Raw genomic sequence first — 21807 nt, forward strand, 5'->3', positions numbered from 1 at the left:
TCAGAATCTGATTTTATTTAGATTAAAGATAATATTTAAATAAAATTCTCTCAACAATAATAATTTTAAGATTCAAACTTAATACAAATATTTACTGTTATTTTTTTCAATCATTTATTAGTTATCTTTAATCTTTTATTTTTTTATGTTTTCGAGAAAATAATATGGTAGCAAATTGGATTGTTAAAAAAGTCTAATCTTAATGAGATTGGATGACTAGTCCACATCAAAAAGCAACTTTAGCTTCTTTTTTATGGAATTTAATCCACTGTTTTCTTAACCATCATCTTTAATAAAAGAAAGAAAAAAAAAGGGAAAAGAAGTCCAAGTGCATCTATTTTATAATTTGATTTGTGATTAAATTTGTATTAGGAGATAATTAAGTATTAATTTGATTATAAATTATTAATTTTATAAAGTAATTTATATTATTATGAGATGTTATAATTTTATATAAATAAATAAAAATGTCACACATGATTGAAAATTTGAATTTATAATACCATGATTTTAGACGTTCAATTTTATCATTGAACCATTAATAAATTTATATTACTGGAGTGTTAAAATTGTTATTATACAATCTTCTTTGTTCTTACTTCCTCTTATATAATTTAATTATTTTTTTCTGTGAAATAATTTTAAACATTATAAATTTACAAATTAAAATTTAAATAAATTTTTTTCTGATCTCTAGTACTAATTAATAAATCAGTTTAAATATAATATATATATATTTTGTTGTCGATACCAATTATAGAATGGTCGCTAAAAATTCAACCACTTGACTTTAAAAAAGAAAACTCAAAGGGTATTAATATAAAGGCACCAATAAAGAAAGAAAGATTCGTAAATTGTAAATTTGAAGAAGAAACAAAAACAAGAGAAATAGGCACATAAGTGATGAGATTTAAAAAATGAAAAAGAAATTATTTATTTTTGGCCAAAAAATGAAGACACAGTTTATATTTTTCTTAATAATTGCACTCCACTCTATTTTCGTCACCAATTGGTCAGCCGCCGCTCAAGTCTTTACTCAAAAGACACACACAGCCTCTCTCCCCTTCATATTCCCACTTCCAAATTATTCCTCCCTGGTTTTCTTCCGACTATGGAAGACGGTTTAGGGCAGTCGCCGACATCAGCCATACGCCGCCGCTACTCCATCACAACCCCAGTACAAATCCCTACAAAGCTAACTCTACTCACACCAAAGCCGCTCCAAACCGCCACCAGCCTCTCAAACGGCAGCGCCACCGCTCCTTTGTCTCTTGACCTCGAGCTTATCTCTCTCAAAGCTTCTTTCGCTTCCTACACTTCACTCAAAGACATCCTCCCTTCCCCCGCTGTCGCCGTCAACTCTCCGACCGCCGCCGGATCCGCTACCAGTTCCGGGTACGAAATCTCCATACGTAACCGGTTAGTAAAACAAGCGGCTTGGGCTTACCTTCAGCCCCTGTCAGCCTCCCCTGACTCTTCCGGTACTCATTTCTTCCGTCGGTTTTGGCTCCGGTTATCTTCTCAAAACCCTTTCTCTTCTTGCCTCCGGTTCATTCACCTCAAACTCCTCCCCTGTCTGACCCGACTTTTTGATCGGATCATCCGATCCATTCGAATCATGTTCACCAGATAACAGACAAAAAAAAAAAAGTTGCGTCTTCACACGCAGGAAACAAGGGATAGAATATCCGATAACAACTCTTATACTGTACGGAATCAAATATATATAAACATATTTTATATTACAAAATAAAAAAAATCAGTGAAATTGAATTTCAGGCTTGGTATTCAACAAATAATTCTGGGTTTCTTTTTTTCTTTCTAGATTTTTTTGTACAATTTTTTGTTTATTAGAAATTGTTAATTTGTGTGGTTCCATATGGCGGTGGAGCTTAAGGCAACGACTCCGGATTGGAACGATTAATCGTTTTCAAATCAGCCCTCAAGTTTGGACCGGACGAGGTCTTAAACGAGGTGAATCCAGAGCGGAACGATTGATCGTTGTTGAAGTTCGAGTCTCACTTCCCCCAGATTGACTACGGTGACCGTTTGTCGCCGCCGCCGCCGCCACCGGAACTGGATTATCAGGTCTCTGCAAAACAGGTTTGGTTCAAATAACTTGAAACTTGAATGCTAATTGTTTCTCTTTCAAGTTATAAAAATCTTCAAGAATTATACCTGTGCTTGTTGTTTAAACTTGTTAGATTGATTTGCGATATATTGAAGCATTTCAAAGAATTTTCCCTGTCCCATTTCTGCAAAATTTTGACAGTACTTGGAAATAAAATCCCAAATCCTAGCTTTTACCTCTTGTATCTTTCTATCCACTTCTGTTTCATGTCTCGCCATGAATGGTCGAAACAAGGTATCATACACATATCCAGTTCCCTACATTTTGTCAAAATTGTCATTGTTCAACAGCTGCATAAAAAAGTCAAATTGTAGTACACCATTTGTAACTTTTTACCTTAGTTTTAGGATACCATAGGTAAACTAAAAGTGCAATCTTCATCTCACCATACATTGGTAACCTTCATCATATAGTTCAAAAACTTAATATCATGAACTACTAAAGATTTAAAGGTATGAAATGTTCAAAGAGGGTCTTTTAGTACCATGAAATGAATACTTCCCCTACTCGTTCGAAAACTATCAGAAAAGCCATGAGGATCCTGGGGAAAAAAACAATTACATTTGTATACATAATTTTTGGATTTAACATAAGTGGAGTAAAAAAATTTCACATGTGGATTTGAGTTGATGCTAAGTGGAATAAATATTTTCCCTTTTATCATACTCTAAAAACAAATGGTGTTTAGAATAAGTGAACACAAGCATATTCCAATTCAATATGATGGTGACTGATCAGTTAAAAGTTGTAATTCTATAATCAGATTAATCTATATAACAAATTGATGGGTATTTGGCATTCTGATCATTTAGAATATTTGCTTTTTCATGTATGTATTCTTTATATAAACTTTTTTTTTCTTTACAAGTAAATTAATACCTATTTCATCAGTGCTATTTGATTCCATTTCAATGATATTTGGATCGGATTAGACTGGTAGATTAGATCAGGAATCGGTTGATGTATCAGTTTGGAGAATGGTTTTGAGCTAATTAGATCAAGAACCGATATGGACGGGTTAAATTGATAATTGAATTTTTTAAATTAAATTTTTAATAATTCTTTAATCGAATTGGTTGGATTGATAAATCAATGATCTGATCAGTTCGATCATCTGTTGAATGTTAAAAGCATCGGTTTGATCATACTCATTATAATTTAATCAATTGAATCATCTTTTAAGATCATATGCATGGTTTTAGGTCTAATTATGATAGAGAAAAAAAATAAACAAATAAAGAGATTGATACCAATATTGACACCAAAATCTGAGTTCTTCGATCCCAACTTTGTTCTTCTCCACTGTTTTAAAGCATTCAAACGCTGGATATGCATATCCAAGAATCAACCTTCATACATAACATCATAAACAAGATTATGGCGAAATTCGAATAAATATTCAATTGCAACGATAAAAGAACATTCAATGCAGCAAATAGAAAGAAAAAACAAATATTTGTAGATGACTTACACAAGTAATCTGGTAAGGAAATCACCCAACATTGTGTAGTTTAATTCTTAGCTTTTCCAATCTCCCGCGCTAATATTTCCTGGGAAAATAAAGAAAGAAAGGAATAGTTTTCAATTAAAAAAAAACTCAATTTTTTTTTTCATTAAATCATCCATTCATTGAAATTTGGCAAAACCAATAACAACCCAAGAATTTCCAAACCTGTTTCGAAAACCAAAAGAAATTAATGGAAATTCCCTGATTTATGGCATGAAAAAAGGAACCTTTAAATAACCTATAAAAAACCTACAAAAATGGGAAAAAGAAGGAAAGAAGAAATGAATAATTAAAAAGAGGAACATAAATAGAAATCTAGGAAAGATTAAAAATATACTTTAGAAGAAAATAAAGGGATCCCTTTTGATTATTTGATTCTTGGGCTTAAGAACAGAGAAAGAAACAAAGAAAAGGAACCGCTTGGGTTGGTTTCCGAAGCGTCTCCTTTTTTGGAGCCAAAAAACTTGATATTTAAACTTCAATTTTGTTTTTTAAAATTTACTTAATCATGATTATTGATGTATTAATTTCATTATAGATTCTGAATCTTATCTACTCTTTTTTACCCATAGCCCCTCTCTCAACTCAACATACTCAAACCTACATCCACCTGCATTGGTAACAATGCTCATGCCAATCGAGCTAATACTCAATTGGTGATGCGTTTTGTTCTTAAATTTAGTTCTTTTACTCAATTGGTAATGCGTTTTATTCTTAAATTTAAATCTTTTATTTAAAGATTATATAAAAGTATGGACATATAAAAATGTTATCAAAATAATAACAATAATAATTTAATAGAATGAATAAATTAATCTTTCTTCAACTGAGTAAATGAAAGTTTTTCATTCAAATAATTTGAAAACAAAAGATGAGTGATAAGAATTAAAATATTTCATTATAGATCACAAAAATTATTAAGATGTATCCAAAAAAAACTATAGAACGAGTTTCAGAGAGATTTTAATATAAATAATTGTTTTGTAAAATTTGTTCCTATATAAAAAGGGAGCAAATCCTGAATTATGCAATGTCCAAAGATTGATATGCAACGAAAAAGAAAGGAATAAACTCTTTATGCGTTGTGGGCAGTTTAAACAAAAAAATTACTTACTCATGTATAAATAAGTTAATTAATTAGAAGTAAATGGATATTCATATTTAGATTTTTTTTTTGATGTCTTGATAATAAAAAATATAATTTTTAGCTATTTGTTTTTACTTGCTAGAGTCATATCACAAAAAAAATGCTAACCAATCTATCATTGTATCATTTATGACGGAAACTGTGACAGCACTAAATTGACCCTAGTCGGAAAGTGGTTTCGATACCACAAAATCGAGTCATAAAAATAATTAACCGTTATTTTCTATGCTTATTGTGCGTGAACATGCATGTGTGAAAGTTCCAATCTTTAATTTATTCATTTGAATGTGAATTTATTTAATAGGACTTATGTGAGACAGTTGTGAAATGTGATAGGTAATTTTAAAAGTGGTCCATTAATGCATGTTATAAAAAAACTTGGACTTACATGTCAAATACCCCTTTTTGTTAATAGTGGCCGGCCATGATGATGATTTTTATTAAAATATGTATTAATTTTTATTTGAATGGTTTTATACTTTATATAAAATAAAGGAATAATAATAATAAGGAAAATGGGTGATGAAAACAAAGCTTTATCTTTGTTCTTCTTGGCCGAATGTAAAGAGGAAGAGGGGAGAAAAGCCATTCGGTCATCTTAGGTCTACATTAAAGTGAGAAGTTTATGTTAATTCTTGAAATTTTGGTTAATCTTGAGTTAGATACCAAGTTCTTTTTATAACCCATGTTGAATTTTTGATTTTGGGAATGACTAGAGCTTTCGGCCATAGTAGTTAATAAAAGTTATGGTTGTTGTTTCATGTAAATTTAGATGAATAATGGTAGATGAGTGTTTGAACTATACAAATGATCATATGGGAGCATTAGATGCTAAGGGAAAAGAATCGGCTATCTTGTTATGTGCTATGACCGAATGTGAAGTTGGTTATGTTTGAGTAATGTATATGCTTAAAATTGATGGAGTAAAAAGGGGTGCTTAAAATGTGTTAAAAAGAATTAGGTGTTAAATTAAAAGTTACTAAATTACCAATGTTCTTGCCGAATATGTGCTTGTTTAAGAAGAGTTTGTTATTGAATGTTTAAATAATTTAGATAATTATAAGTCAAGTTGAGCTTGAAAAAAAAAACAAAATAAATGTATAAGTGTGGTTTAATGGTTTTAATGGCAAGTGGCTATCTTGGTGAAAGGCAAAATTCGGTCATGGAGTTCAATGTATTCCTTATTGAATCTTGATAAATTTTGTTATAAGAGTTATTAAAGATGAGTTTGAGGTGGCTATTAGAGTTTTGTATGATTCTTTTTACTAAGTAGGGTGTTCGGCTAGGTCCTCTTTAAACAAATGTTTCGGCATTAGCTAAGGAGTGAAAAATTTGATAGTCGATGTATATGTGAATTGTATAGTGCTGCATATATGTGATTTATTTGGTAATATTTGTAGTAGTTAAACTAGTGTATAAAAAAAAGATAGGCTATGTGAGTTTGGCTTGTGTATGTGAAATTGGTAAAAGTTGAATAATCGTTTATTAATGTCATATGGTCATTTTGAGTTTGAGTTATAAGTGACTTTCATGGCTTGATAACTTCTTGCCATTTTCGGTCATGAATATATATATGAAATTGAACTATGGCATATTTACAAAATATAATACCTAATGAGTTCGATATGTGCCGAATGTGAATAATAAGTAAACAGAAGTGGTCAAAATATTAAACACCTCTATTTGTATTTATTAAGCTCAAGTGCAAGGGGGATCAAAGTTGGATAAGGGAAAAGAGAAAGCTATAGAGTAGTCAATCCACAACCGTCCCAATATACCGAGGTAAGTTCAGATAGTCACATTTAGTGCATCTTGATAATGTCTTGATATATGAATAATAACTGTACTATGCTTAATTTATTCTTTTGAATATAGTTGTATGATGAATAAATTATGCTTCAAGCTTATAGCAAAAAAATTATATAGTTGGTGCATGGCATATCACTATTCGAATGAGTAAATAAACCAAAATTTTGAGATGTTATGTGAATTGAATTCATTGTAAATAAATATGTATGGTGCTCATTGAAGGAATATATCCGGGTTAAATTCCGCAGGCTTGTGCTGGTAATAGATATCCGGGTTAAATCCCGCAGGCTTTGTGCTGGTAATAGATATCTGGGTTAAATCCCACAGGCTTTGTGCTAGAAATTGGACTTGGGTTTTAAAAACCTAGCAGGCTTAATGCCGGTGATTTGAGTAAGATTGTGATTTCGAATGTTCAGAGGAAACCACCATTGAATTTGTTCAATGCATTAAGTTGGTCAGGTATGTATTATATACTTTTATATGTTAGATTGATCGGAATTGAATCATGAATGCGAAATGAGAAGTATATGTGAAAATCTCATATGTGTATGTGTGTATTCGGTTATGGTGAAAGGTTACATGAGATTGATTTGGTGATATACATGTTAAATAATATGAATGCAAAGAATGTGTAATAAATCTGCTTGGGACAGCAGCAGTAACGTGATTTCAGAAAATCACCATAAATTGTGGGAGTTGAGTTAGAGGCTGAATAAATTATGTCATGAAATCTTAATGAGTCTAGTTTTTTATAAAAGAAACCGTGTAAGCAAAAGAATTGCCAATAATGAGATATTTGAAGTGGCATGGAACAGAGTCAAAATGACTTCAAGGTCCCCTGTTCTGTTTTCAAAAAATCATTATAAATGGTACAAAAATGGTTATAAGATAAAATTTATATTCTTAGACTCCTTAATGAGTCTAGATTCAAATGAAATAAACGATAACATATTTTGAATTCTGTATAATGAGAAATTTGATTCGTAGTGAAGAGTGGTCAGAATAGTCAAATAGTGAAACAGGGGAAAACTTCAAGAAAAATTTGGTATTGATTGGTCAAACCAAAAATTCTAAAAATTTGATGGATGGAAGATATATGAGTCTATTTTCAGGGAAAATTAACGGCACTTGATTTGGAGTTTCTTAGCTCCAGTTATAAATAATTTAGTGACTATTGATCAGGGAGACAACTTGTAGTGAATTTGTGATTTTGTTGCAAACATGGTTAAAACTTGTTAATGAGATGCTTTTCGAGTTCTTATGATCTTATTTTTTATTTCAATATTTGGTTTTAATTCAGTTTAGATTCAAGTGAGGTGAATTTGCTACAAATGCATTATGTTCATGGATACTTGGCCAAAATGGAAATTATCTAGGAATGATTTCTTGAAAATTTGAATAATCGATCTATAAGTAAATTAATTGTTTGCATTGCTCAAAACTTACTAAGCATAGTAATGCTTACTTCGTTACCTTAATTCTCTGTTTTGTAGATTTTGTTCGTCAGCTACGGTCTCGGGGATCTCAAAGTCCAAGTCGACCACACTATCTAAGCTTCTTGGTACTCTAGTAGTTAAATTTCGATAATGGCATGTATAGGCTTGACTTTTTGCTGTTAAATAACTATCTTTTTGATGATGTATATATGGGTAGCCATGCGAAAATGGCTTGATAAGTTACTATATGTGTTCCAAATGGTTAATGTGAATGCGTGGTTGAGATTTGCTTAATGTTTTCAATGTCTGATTGAATTGAACTTAAGAATAAATCGCTATACCTAATTATCTTGATATGACTCTTTTGTATATGATAATACTTTTTAACCCTCCGGCGACGGGTACGAGTTAAGGGTGTTACAGAAACACAATATGTGATATGTTTTGATGCTACAATTCATACATTATGGTTGCAAAATTTTATTTAAGGAATTGGGGTGGTCAACATCATTATTAGGTCCTTAAAAATTTATTATGATAATTTCAAAAAAAATTATTTTTTTCTTAAAGAACGACAAACATTCTAAACTGATAAACATGTTAATTTGCATATTTTTAGTGTTTAATTTGGCTTATTTCTAAATTAATCCCTGCTTAATTGGTGTTTTTATGATTTAATCTTGTTAGGAATGTAATTGGTCAAAAACGAGCAAAAAGGGGCCAAATTGAAAGACTAATCATTGAGTTGGGGCCAAATCATAAAGATGGGAAGGCCAAGGATTTAACATCAATTTTTACTTTGTAAAAAGCTAAAAATAGAATATATTATTTTGTTTTATTTTGTTTTATTATTTATTTTTATTAATTTAAGATTAAGCTATTTTTAGTAAACCCCATTTATATAAATAGGGGCTTTTAGTTCTTAAAAAAATCATCTCTTGTCTTTGTATTCCTACTTCTACTTGGAATAGAAATACTCTCCTTATCCCTTTTTAAATTGGAGTTTAGCATTCTGTCAATTTTCATTTGGTTTTGTCTCTTTTCTCAAATTGGGCTAATTGCCTTCCAAGTACTTTTCCTTTCCAATTTCCATCACCTTTCACATAAATTTATCATCTTCCACTTTCAAGCATGAATAAATTCATGCTCCACTAAATTTTATCTTAGCTTTAGGCCGCGTACCCGTGCTTAAAATCCTTCCAATCGGTATTCACCTTTTTCCTAAGTATCGAGATTGACAACTCATCCCTTCAGGATAATTCGATTTCAAGTCAAAAAGAGCTCGCTGGGTTGGAGTCATGTTTTCTGACAGTTGGAGGAACGAATCGGCCGTGCTGTATTTGGACCTCCGAGAACAAATCGAGGAAGAGGTGATCGGGTTTAAACGACCCATGCGGTTGAGGCCGTTAATTCGAGTTGGGTTCTTTAGAACACAAGGTTGCCGGAGTCTTGAATCGGGAACACGTGTATCTCGGTTAGATAATTGGTAAGGGTTGGTTTGCAGGTCGTACCAGAACCAACAACGAGAGGAAGAATTGGTGGTTAGGACGTTCTTAATCACTATAGCCAGCTTATTGTTTGAAGGAGAAGATCAATTTTCGAGGATCGATTCTCGACACGGAATTTACCGAGTCTAAGGCTAAGGTTTATTACATTTGATTGCAAATCCTAATTTAATTTCTGATTTATTTAATTATTTATCTTAGTAGTTTTAATTGTTTAATTTCTAATCAATTTCAAAATCCCCCGCTTACTATTTATTTGCTTATTTTTCAGCTGGTACGTTTTTTGTCGTAGGCACGACTCTAGCCACGACCCTTGACATGACATTCTGTTCATAAGCAAAAAGCTAAAGCCGATTAGAGTACCAATCCCTGTGGATTCGACCCTACTACCACTCTTACTACTATTTAGAGTATTTAGTAAGAATTATTTTTGGTGGATTCGACGCCTATCATAAACATTCAAAACATGTTAAATTAAGATATTTTATCGTTAAGGAGGAAGTTCAAAAACAAAAATTGTCTATAAAGCATATTAGAGTCAATCTCATGATTATAGATCCTTTAATTACATGCTTATGTCACGGGTCAAATGTCAAAGTTCAAAGTCTATGACCATCGCACCAAACACATCCAATGGAGGTCTATTATTTATATGGAGATCATTTGGCCCGCAAGAACTGACCCGATTTGGTAAGCTACTGGAAAAGCATGTCAAATTGAAGCCTAGTTGGCCTGATGATAAAGATATGACAACTTAGGCTATCTTGATAAGTATGAGAACTAATATTTAAATATTAATAAGAAATCATATATTGTAAAGATTAGATTTGATATGATTTGATGTAATCTTGTAAATCCCTAAAATTAAGGGATACGCTAATCTCATCCGTCGATGTAATATAATCTTGACCTTCGGTTTTGAGGGAGCTTAACTATAAATAGAAAACCCCCTCATTTGTACTCACTCCATTCATTGTTTCATTATTCTTTGTGAATAAGAGAATATAGAGAACATTTATTCAAACAGCTCTCGTACATTCTTTCTGTTGTTCTTTTGTGGCTTTTTTTGGAATAAATTATTTTCGCTATACAATTGGTGCCTTTAAGGAGTTCTAAAGGAACCTTCACTTGTGTTTAGGCTGACTTAGGCGAGTTTGGTTTGAATAGATCGTCTAAGGCCGCACGGATCACGAGACGAAAAATCTATCCCCGTGACAAGTGGTATAAGAGCTATTGGTTGCGACGGCACCGTTGGGATGTTGAAAGAAGAGTTCGAAAAAAGGTGGGCCAGAAAATCAGTCCCTTTGAGGGTGATGTTGTCAGTAGTAAAAGAACGTGTAGATGAACTTGAAGAGTCCATGGCGAATGCGAAAGAGTCATACAATGCCCTTGGTGAAAGCATAGATGACTTAAAGGAGCAATCCAGGGACTTTTTGACCATTTGTTTCACTTTTAATAGGGATAACGTGCAAGAGTTGCTAGATTCCCAAAGGAAGAAGCTGACGAAGAGGAATGATGCTCTTAAAGCCATGGTGATGGCTTTGAAGGAGGAAACAATGGCCACGACAATGGCTTTGAGCACAAGAATAGAGGAGCTTAAAGGAGAGCTAGCCTTGTGTCGAGCAATCATGGTGGAAGGAGTATCAAGTGCAGTATTCAGTTACGAAGATGTCCCAAAGCCGAATGAGTTTGTGGGGACAAGGTCTACATGCAATGTGGATAATTTCTTGTGGAAGATGGAAAACTACTTCCGTGCCAAAGACATAACGGATGATGCGATTAATATAAACACTGCTTTAATGTTTCTTACTAATATTGTGCTTTTATGGTGGCGAGGCAGGTCCACAGATAAAAGGTAAAGTGAGATTAAGACGTGGTAAGAGTTCCAATATTAATTGAAGGGACAGTTTTACCCATAATTTACAGAGGAAGAAATTCGAGCAAAGTTAAAATGGCCAACGCAATGGGGCACAGTGGGGGAGTATGTTCGAGAGTTTAAGGAACTCATGCTCTAAATTTTAGATGTGACCGAGAATGAGGCATTGCTTATTTTCAAAAATGGATTGAAGCCGTGGTTCAGACGGAAGTAAAACAAAAATGTGTCAAAGAGCTGTCGGAAGCCATGACGGTAGTGAAGTCTGTGGTCAAGCTTGGGTCTTCTAATTCCGAGAAAAGGGGCGTACGTGAAAAGGATCACAAGAAAGATATTGATGGCAATGGCATCGCTGACAATTGTGGTAATAGAAAACCACAAGTTGGGAAGAAGAAACCCAACAAGAAAAAAGACAAGTTGAAATGTTTTCTTTGCGACGATCTACACATGTTGAAGAAATGTCCGAAGAAATCTGCGCTTTCTAAGGAGAAGCCGGTAGGTAAAGCCTTGGGACTTGGTTCGAGTGCAAGGGGTATCGAAGCCAAGAAGGCCGAAAGTGACAAGAAGCCAGTGGAGTGTTTCTTGTGTCGTGGTTCGTATAGGTTACGGAAGTGTCCGAAGAAGTCTGTCATTGAAGGGGACGATGAAGCAAGCAAAGAGCCCAAGAAAATTGGTTCGAGCAAAGGAAAAGTCGAAGCAAAGAAGGAAAAAAGAGCAAAAAGAAGCGAGTAAAATACTTCTTATGCCATGGTCCACATGAGTTGCGGAATTGTCCAAAGCAATCCAAGTCAGTTGTGGTCAAAGAAAAGGTAACATTGGAGCTTGTTGAGTCATCGGAGGGGCTTCCACATGAGGAAGATGTGAGTTTGTCATCAAACTTAAGGGAAAAAGTTATGATGAAAACAGTGAAGCTAGGACCAATGAGGCTCAAATCGAATAACTTTTTAGGCCCGCCCATGGAAGAGGTGACAGCTTCACTGTTAAGTTTGCCTAAGCCCGCTCATATTTGTTAATATCTAACCCAAATTCATTTTAGGCCCTCCTATATTATTTAAAAATAAAATAAAATAATATATTTATATTATTTTAATTTAATAATTTAATATATTTTTTATATTAAAATTTTATATATGGTCATCTTAACATTTTTAATGTTTACATTATAATAGTATATAAATTTATTAAATACAAAAATATTATAATATAAAACATTACAAACTTATAAAAGTCCAAGCCGGGCATGGGCCTTAAATGTTCAAGTCCGAGCTAGTCATATATTTTAAACAAGCCTAATATTTTTACCCAAGCCCTCCTAAATTTTGGACTGACCTTCGGGCTTGGGCAAATACTACTGTAGCTGACCAATGAACATGCCTAATTGTAACCATAATGTGATATGTATGTTACTTAAAAGACATATTATATTGAGTTGTAATGGTGTCGTATATGGAATTAAGTGACTCAAACTATATATAATTGCTAGAACTTACATTGGAATTTATTATTATATGATAATTATTAAGAATATTATATTTTACCTACAAACCCAATTGAGGGTAAATCCTATAACTCAAATAAGGCTAGCTGGAAAAGAATTACGAGAGGTTTAATGTTTGACCAATATAGTCGTGTAGTTGAAATAGTCAAACGTAAAGTAGGTCCATATGGGTCTAGTGAGATGGATTTATGCGAGTTTGATGAGTATGGAAATAAAATTTAAAATATTAGGGTAAGGCCCTAAGGGTACGATTTTATTGGATTCAGGGATGGTTTCTTCGGAGTATGAATGCGCTTTTCTTTATCATGGATCGATGGTTGTCAGAAGGCTAGTCGACTGGGAGCAATGAAAATATTATGTTGAAATGTCTGTGGATTAAGGAGTCTATAGGTTGTTATGAGACTTCGGCTTATGTTGAAGTTGTATAATCCCCGAATGGTGTTCTTGATAGAGAGTAAAATTGATGGAAAATGTATAGAGAAAGTGTAGAGATGTGGTTTCACTTGTGGAATTGACGTAGAGGTGGAGGGCTCACGTGAAGGGTTGAGCTTGGCATGGAAAAAAGGATGTTGTAGTCAATCTTCATAGTTTCCCTAAGCACCACATTGATGTTTTAGATAGAGAAGAAGTCAATCTTTGTAGTTTCTCTAAGCACCACTTGGACTTTATTGGGAAGGCTTGGGCATGATCAAGGTTTCCCATGGTTGGTGTGTAGGGATTTTAATGAGATTATGCACTTCTTTGAGAAGAAATGAGGGATGCCTAGAGAAGAGAGCAGAATGGAGGTTTTTCAGAATGTCCTTGAGGAATGCAAATTAATGGACGTGGGATAGTTTAAAGTGTGGTTCATGTGGGAAAGGGGCAATCTACCTGAAATAAACATAAGGGAATAGTTGGATAGAGGGTTGCGAATGAGGATTGGTTGAGTATGTTCTCGAAGACTTGTATTAGGCATTGACCACATTCATTTTCAGATTATTGACTACTTCTAATTTATATTGAAGAGGAAAAGGAAAAATGAGGGTGGCAAGGTGTAAGTTTGAGGCTTGATGAACGATGGAAGATTCTTTAGAAAGGGAGATTAAACGAATTTGGGAAGCATCCACTGGTTTTATTTTCGATAAATTGGAAAGTTTAAAAATTGGGTTGATTGCCTGGGCAAAATCATTAAAGACTAATAGAAATGATTTGAAACAAGATTTGAATAAAAAAATTCGAAGAATTAAAGGGGATGGATCGCGATGATGATTACATGGAAAAGCTTATTGATGTTAAGGTTCAACTCAATTTAGAGATCAGTAAGGAGGAGGTTTTCTAGGAACAAAGAGCTCGTGCTAATTAGTTGCATTTGAGCGACAAGAATACGACTTTCTTTGATAGGTATGCTTCTGTTCATAGATGGGCTAATATGATAAAAAGGTTGGAACGTGTAGATGAAACGGAGGCATGGAATGAGGATGAAATAGAGGAAGTGGCTACTAATTTCTTTCAGCATTTGTTTTCATCGAGTGGAGTAAGGGTTTGACTACTTATTATTGGGAATAGATGCTAACATTTCCTCTAATGAAAATTAAACCTTTTTGAATAGGTATATGGATGAGGAGGTTTACATGGCTTTGAAAGAAATGAGGCCCACCAAAACGTTGGGCTTTGACGGTTTCCTGACTTTGTTCTTCCAACGTTACTGGCATATTGTAGGGAATGATGTAGTTGCGTACAGTTTGGGCATATTAAATATGGGTAAAGTCTTTAACTTTGCTAATACTATTGATATTATGTTTATTCCAAAAGTTTCAAATCTTAGAAATTTAGTGAATTTTAGACCTATTAGTTTGTGCTCTGTCCTTTATAAAATTGTCGTTGAAACTATAGCAAACCGACTTCAATGTGTTATAGGGAGTTGTATCGATAGTGCTTAAAGTGTATTTGTGCCTAGACGATTAATTTCAGACAATTTGCTATTAACTTGTGAATTATTACAAGATTTTTTTATAGAAATGCACGAGTAAAAAAGGTTATATGGCTTTAAAACTAGATATGAATAAAGCCTATGATAGGGTCGAGTGGGATTTTAAAAGAGGTTATATTGAGAATGAGATTCAATGAGGATTGGGTGGAACTTATAATGAGATGTATTTCTTCGACATCATACTCAGTTATTGTCAATGGTTCTAGGGGGAGGATGTTTAAGCACTTCAACAAGGAGATCCCCTTAGTCCTTTTCTTTTCATTTGTAGTAAGGGACTATCGATTTTAATGCAATTGGCAATGGATAAGGATCTATTGTAGAGAGCGAAGGCTAATAGACAAGGATTGCAAATTTCACATTTACTATTTGCGGATGACAATATTCTTTTTGGCGAGGCAACCTTCAAAGGAGCCACAGTGTTGAAAGGAATACTTAAGGAATACTTAACGAATAAGAACGGTGCTCTGATCAATGTGTGAATTTCAACAAGTTTACAGTCTATTTTAACTCAAATACAAGTGAGGGGCAGAAGGAGAATGTCTTGAAAATCTTAGGGATACAGTTTTTGAATAATCCCAAGAAGTATTTAGGCTTGCCTAACATGGTGGGAAGGGGGAAGAAGGCATCGTTCCAAAATATCAAAGACGTGATTAAAGTGAGTATTGAGAGTTGAATTATGAAGATGTTATCACAAGGGGGAAAATAGATCTTCATCAAGTCGGTGCTATAAGCTACCCCTACATATGCAATGCCATGTTTTTTGTTACCGAAATCTATTTTGTTACCGAAATCTTTTTGTAGAGAGGTTGAGAGTATATTGGCAAGATATCTGTGGCAAAAAGGACAGGGGAAGAGGGGAATCCATTAGTACGCATGGTGTAAAATGTGGCAATTGAAAGAAGATGAGGGTATGGGCTTTCGAGATATGGGTAAATTTAATATTGCTTTGTTGGCTGAACAAGGATGAAGGCTTTTGACAAATTCGAATTTGTTACTTGCTCGTGTTCTCACAGCAAAACACTTTCCTATGTCTGACTTTCTTAATGCTCAATTAGGTAATAATCATTCTTACATTTAGAAAAGTATCTGGGTTGCGAAAGGTATTTTAAATGAAGGAATGTGAGTTCGGGAGATAGGATATCTATCACTACTGATGCATTGATACCAGGAGGTGATAATCACAGATTATTTAGTAATGTTCATAATTTGCAAAATTTAAAGGTGTCAAATCTAATCGATGCAAATCTAAGAACATGCAAACAGGAGATGATTCTTAATACTGTCTCACCGGTGGACACCAAAAGAATCCTTTGTATCCCACTGGCAAGAGAGGCCCGTGAGGATATGCTAGTGTGGGATGAGGAAGCCTCAGAGGAATTCTCTGCCCACAACACTTACAAATTATTACAGAAAAATATTATGGGGCCTAAAGCTTACGCTTTACAAACCGATTCTAGTGATTTCTACAAAAAGCTATGGGGCCTAAACCTCATTGGGAAAATTAAAGTTACAATTTGGAGGTTCTCATGGGACTATCTACCTACTATTGTAATTATGAAACATAAGAATCTAGTAAATATATTTTGTTGTCCTCGATGCAGAATGGAGGAATAAACTATTGATCATCTGTTTCGTAGGTGTCCTGTATCAGTAGAAGTCTGGTCAAAATTTAAGCTTAAGCATATTCTCAATAATTCAGATTTGAGGTTTGGTCAGTGGCTTAACCAGGTTTTTGGTGAGTGCTCAATTCCTCAATGTCACCTTCTCTGCTATGTGCTTTGGGCTATCTACTGAGACAAAAATATTAGGGTTCATGAAAGAAGTATTGTTATTGGTAAAGTTATAGCTCATTTTGTTGTCAACTATATTTCTGAAGTTAATGAATCCAAGAAGAGAGCACTTATTAAAACAAAAAAAGTGGTGGAGTGGAAGAAACCTTTGGGAACGATTATCAACATTAATTTTGACGGAGCTTATGACAGATAGAAAATTAGGTTGGCCTCGGGTATTGTTGCGAGAAATGTTGAGGGGGAAGTGTTGATTTCAAAATCAGAGACCCACAAGGGGGTCCTTTTAGCTTTCATCGCCGAAGCCATCACTTGTCACCCAGCAGTGCAAACGAGGTTAGAAGAAGGATGGCCGGAGGTAATAGTTGAGGGGATGCATTATCCATTATAAAGAAGAGTAAATCACAATATCCGAATAAATCAGAAATAGGAACTTATATTAGAATATTATTTCAGGCAATCACTTTCAAGCATGTTCCAAGATTGGATAATGGTTTAGCCCATGTTTTTTGAAACAGAAACTTTCAAAGAGGGTGAAGAGTTTTACTTGGTGGAGAGTGTTCCTTCATTTGCGGTGCACCATTTTGCTGCAGAGAGGGTGGGGGAAGTAGACTAAAGAATGGGGAAATGTTTAGTAGGTTTTGGGAAGAAGCTGTACTTTGTTTGTTTTGGGGAAGATAAAGGATTTCTCTGATGAATGGAACCATCTGGAATGAGATATGATTAATTGTTGTTGGGACGGGTTTGTAGAATGTTTTTGATTGGGCAACAGAACGGTGGTGCACATCTTTTTTTGTACTTTATTTATTTATTTATTGTTGATTTTTCTGAGTAGGTTTGGGCTTAAGTTCTGGGCCATAGACGTTTGAGTTTTTTTTTTTTGCTAGACTTGTTATTTGTCATGTTTCTTTTTTATATTTAAGCTAAATCTGATTTATCTCAAAAAAGAAAAGAAAAGAATACTATATCTTATTATGCACATTCAACGTTTGTGCTATAAAATTTATATTCTCTTACATTGAATCAGGTAAGAGAATGTAAAATTCTAGTCCAAATTCATGTTCCAAGCTAAATCTTAAATCAAATTACTCAATTTAAGGTAATTGATTATTTACTTTAATAACAAATTAAATATGATCCATTCGTGCTGAATTAAAATTAAACAAAAACAAAAATTAACTAAAAATTATAATTTCTATCATTAAAGGTTATGTAACAAAAGAAAAAAAAATTAAGAAGAAGTCAGATTATCAACTCCAATTCCACTTTAATTAATTTAGTATATTTATGAAAATAATATTATTTTAAGAAATTTAAAATTATTAACTATACCGTATTAATTTGTATAATATGAAAATCAAGATGAAGGAGAAGGAAATGTGTCCATAGAGAAGCAGAAAGTTGCTGCCTGAAAACCGAAATCGGAAATATATGTTACCATTTTTTACCTAAAGAAACACAAAAAATTTGGCAGCTAAATCAAAAGATTACTTGTTTGGAATATATAAATTAGCTTTGTAATTATTGTGGTGAAAATCTTGATATCTGGACCTGTACCCTAACCCTTGCAAACCTTGAAGTCATCCTCCCATCATCATAATAATTAATTAATTATGATAATAATAAGATTTGAAATGAGAATTTATGATTCTGCAATAATGTATCCACGTGAATGTTTAAAATATAATCAACTCGTATCTACTTCCACACATGCATTGCGTACTTTTAATTAAGAAAAAGCGAAGAATTCAAAGAAATTGCCTCTATCAACAATTTAAAATCTTAACCATTTTTATTTATATCATGTTCTCATTTATTAGTTTTTGTTAGATATTCCAGGTCTCACCAAGTTCCCATATTAATTTACGCCTAGTTTGCTCAATGAACTCATTATCTTTTAGTTTGTCAATTATCTCTTCGCGACATTGTTGTTCCAATAGGGTCGGAAGCGTGTAAATTATTGTACTAAAAAATCACACAAAGTTCAATTCCCAGGAAAGAGAGGTGGATCACATGGATCTCTTAAATACCAAGTCTTTCCTTAGACAGAATATCCCTTCTATAGTAATTTAATAGCACAATTAAATACTACTATTATACCCTCAAATATTGAAAGAAAAATAGGACAAGAAAGAACACAAGAGTTTTAACGAAGTTCGGTAAATTATACTACGTCCTCGGGCACTAACACCAGATGATAACTTTACTATCTCCAAAGTATTATAAACAAACAGAATTCCTTAAGAATTCTCAAATGGGAGAAGAGAGAAAACTAAGAGAGAAAGATTGGTTGGGATGAATTGAAATGAGAAATGAGAAGGCCTATTTATAGTTGAGGTTCAAGGACCAAACAATAAATAGCCCATTATCTCAAGGACCAAAAAAAAATTATCCCTTGCCACTTTTCCAAAGTTGGTGGTTGTCATTATTGATTGTCTCCCATTAATGTTAATGGCAACCATTATTAATTGTCTTCCATTAATGTTAACAATCTCCACCTTGAAGATTTGATTAGGATAATCACATCTTCACACACTTCCTTCAACTCCCCAAATTCGATAAAGCTATCTTTTGTAGTGCCTACAAATGCGCTCTCGAGCGCCATACACCTGAAGGTGCTCAAATTCTCAGGATGTTAATCAAGTTCAAACAATGATTAAACTTGATTGTTGTTACCACCTTGGTTATCATATCTGCGGGATTATCTGCTGTCGGAATCTTCTGAAGTAGAATTTTTCCTTTTTCAAAGACTTCCCGCACAAAGTGATATCTTACGTCGATATGCTTGGTTCTTGAATGATAGACTTGATTTTTCGCTAAATGAATAGCGCTCTGACTGTCACAATATAAACTTATGTGACTTTGAACAACTCCTAAGTCTTTCAACAATCCATTAAGCCAAATAGCCTCCTTAACAGCTTCTGTAACTGCCATATATTCTGCCTCTGTAGTAGACACAGCTACTGTAGACTGTAAGGTAGACTTCCAACTCACTGAGGCTTTCGCAAGAGTAAACAGATACCCCGTAGTTGAACGACGTTTATCTAAATCACCAGCAAAGTCGGAATCAACATATCCAACTACAAACTGACCAAGTGCTTCATCCTGTTCAAAAATTAAACCAACATCTACGGTTTTTCGAAGATACCGTAGAATCTATTTCACAGCTTGCCAATGTCCTTTTCCAGGATCATGCATATACCTGCTCACAACTCCAACAGCTTGTGAAATGTCAGGCCTCGTACACACCATCGCATACATCAAACTCCCAACTGCATTAGCATATGGGACTTTCGCCATATATTCTCTTTCATCTTCAGTCTTCGGAGATAATTGAGCACTAAGTTTCAAATGAGAAGCAAGTGGGGTACTTACATGTTTTGTGTTTTCATTTACACCAAAACATTGTAATACCTTTTTCAGATATTGCTTCTGATTTAAACAGAGCTTGCCTCTCGGTCTATCTCTACTTATCTCTATGCCGAGAATCTTCTTGGCCTCACCTAGATCTTTCATCTCGAACTCTTGATTCAACTGAGCCTTCAGCTTATCTATCTCATTTTGGCTCTTCGAAGCTATTAACATATCATCAACATACAAGAGTAGATAAATGGAAGATCCGTCATGCAGCTTCTGCAAATATACACAATTGTCATATTTGCTTCTTGTGTACTTCTGCCTTCTCATAAAGCTATCAAATCGCTTGTACCACTGCCTCGGGGATTGCTTCAATCCATATAGCGATTTGTTCAGCTTACAAACCCAATTTCTACCACCAGCATCTATGTATCCTTCGGGCTGAGTCATATAGATCTCCTCTTCTAACTCACCATGCAAGAAAGCCGTCTTAACATCAAGTTGAGCTAGCTCCAAATTCAACTGTGCTACCAAGGCCAACAAAATTCTAATGGAGGAATGCTTCACAACAGGGGAAAATACATCATTGTAGTCAATTCCCTCCTTCTGAGCGTAGCCTTTAGCTACCAATCTTGCCTTATAGCGAATATCCTTCTTGCTAGGAGATCCATCTTTCTTTACGAATACCCACTTGCATCCGATTGCCCTTTTACCTTTCAGTAATTGCGCCAACTCCCAAGTATTGTTCTTCCGGAGAGACTGCATTTCTTCATCCATGGCGCTTTTCCATTTATCACTTTCTAAGCTTTGCATTGCTTCTTGATAAGTGATAGGAATATCATCAATAACGGGAAGGGCGTAGGCCATCATATCAGTAAATCGAGCAGGTTTACGAATTTCTCTCCGTGGCCTTGCAACTGCAACTGGTTCTGGTGTACTTAGTGGTTCTTGGGTCAGAACCTCTTTAACCTCTAATTCCTCCACTGTGGCTGGAGAATTAGACTTATTAACTGGGCAAATCCCCATCTGCTCAAACTCCACCTGTTTTGGAGTACACTCCACCTGCTGTGGAGTATTGCTGGTCTGCATATCTTTATCTGCTACCTTTTTCAATGTGGCAGATTCATCAAAGGTAACATCTCTGCTACAGATCATTTTCTTTGTGCTTAAACACCAAAGACGAAATCCCTTCACTCCAGAAGTGATTCCCATAAAGAGAGCTTTCTTTGCCCTCGGATCTAACTTTGACTCCTTCACATGGTAATATGCAGTGGTTCCAAACACATGTAAGGAATCATAATCTGTAGCCGGTTTTCCAGACCATACCTCTATAGGAGTTTTTCTTTCTAATGCAGATGATGGCAAACGATTAACAAGATGACCAGCGTATGTCACAGCCTCAGCCCAAAATTGTTAGCCCAACCCAGCATTGGACAACATACATCGAACTTTCTCCAGCAATGTTCGATTCATACGCTCTGCCACTCCATTCTGTTGTGGTGTATCCCTAACTGTGAAGTGTCGAACAATACCATACTCTTGGCACACATCGAAGAACGGATCACTTTTATATTCCCCTCCATTGTCCGTCCTAAGCCGCTTAATTTTCTTGCCAGTCTGGTTTTCGATCATAGTTTTCCATTTAAGAAAAACTCCAAGCACTTCATCTTTAGTTTTCATGGTATACACCCAAACTCTTCTGGAAAAGTCATCAACAAAAGTAACAAAGTAGTGTTTTCCTCCCAACGAAGGTGTTTTGGAAGGCCCCCACACATCTGAGTGAATATA

General features: G+C 34.4%; 2 protein-coding genes across 2 annotated transcripts; one reads left to right on the forward strand and one right to left on the reverse strand.

Moving 5' to 3' along the window:
• The first annotated feature begins 910 nt into the window (after positions 1–910).
• LOC107925525 (uncharacterized) lies at positions 911–2315 on the forward strand. The gene has a single exon (XM_016856247.2). It carries the CDS (start codon positions 1112–1114, stop codon positions 1631–1633), a length of 522 nt encoding a protein of 173 aa, XP_016711736.2. The 5' UTR covers positions 911–1111; the 3' UTR covers positions 1634–2315.
• Positions 1688–4070, reverse strand: LOC107925526 (HVA22-like protein j). Its single transcript, XM_016856249.2, has 8 exons — positions 3976–4070; positions 3804–3887; positions 3603–3681; positions 3382–3480; positions 2616–2672; positions 2468–2531; positions 2179–2388; positions 1688–2092 (listed from the first exon to the last, which is right to left on the reverse strand). The coding sequence occupies exons 3-8, from the start codon at positions 3632–3634 to the stop codon at positions 1943–1945; spliced, it is 612 nt and encodes a 203-aa protein (XP_016711738.1). The 5' UTR covers positions 3635–3681; positions 3804–3887; positions 3976–4070; the 3' UTR covers positions 1688–1942.
• Positions 4071–21807: the final 17737 nt, after the last annotated feature.

The sequence above is a fragment of the Gossypium hirsutum genome, chromosome A01, assembly GCF_007990345.1.
Source record: "Gossypium hirsutum isolate 1008001.06 chromosome A01, Gossypium_hirsutum_v2.1, whole genome shotgun sequence".
NCBI classification, from domain to species: Eukaryota; Viridiplantae; Streptophyta; class Magnoliopsida; order Malvales; family Malvaceae; genus Gossypium; species Gossypium hirsutum.

Excerpts from the sequence above, each read along its gene's own strand:
- LOC107925526 (XM_016856249.2), bottom strand. The coding sequence starts at position 3,634 with ATGTTGGGTGATTTCCTTACCAGATTACTTGT. Across the intron at positions 3,481-3,602 it reads TTCCTTACCAGATTACTTGT|GTTGATTCTTGGATATGCAT; the intron begins GTAAGTCATCTA and ends TTATGTATGAAG. Across the intron at positions 2,673-3,381 it reads AGATTTTGGTGTCAATATTG|GATCCTCATGGCTTTTCTGA; the intron begins GTATCAATCTCT and ends TTTTTTCCCCAG.
- LOC107925525 (XM_016856247.2), top strand. The coding sequence starts at position 1,112 with ATGGAAGACGGTTTAGGGCAGTCGCCGACATCAGCCATACGCCGCCGC.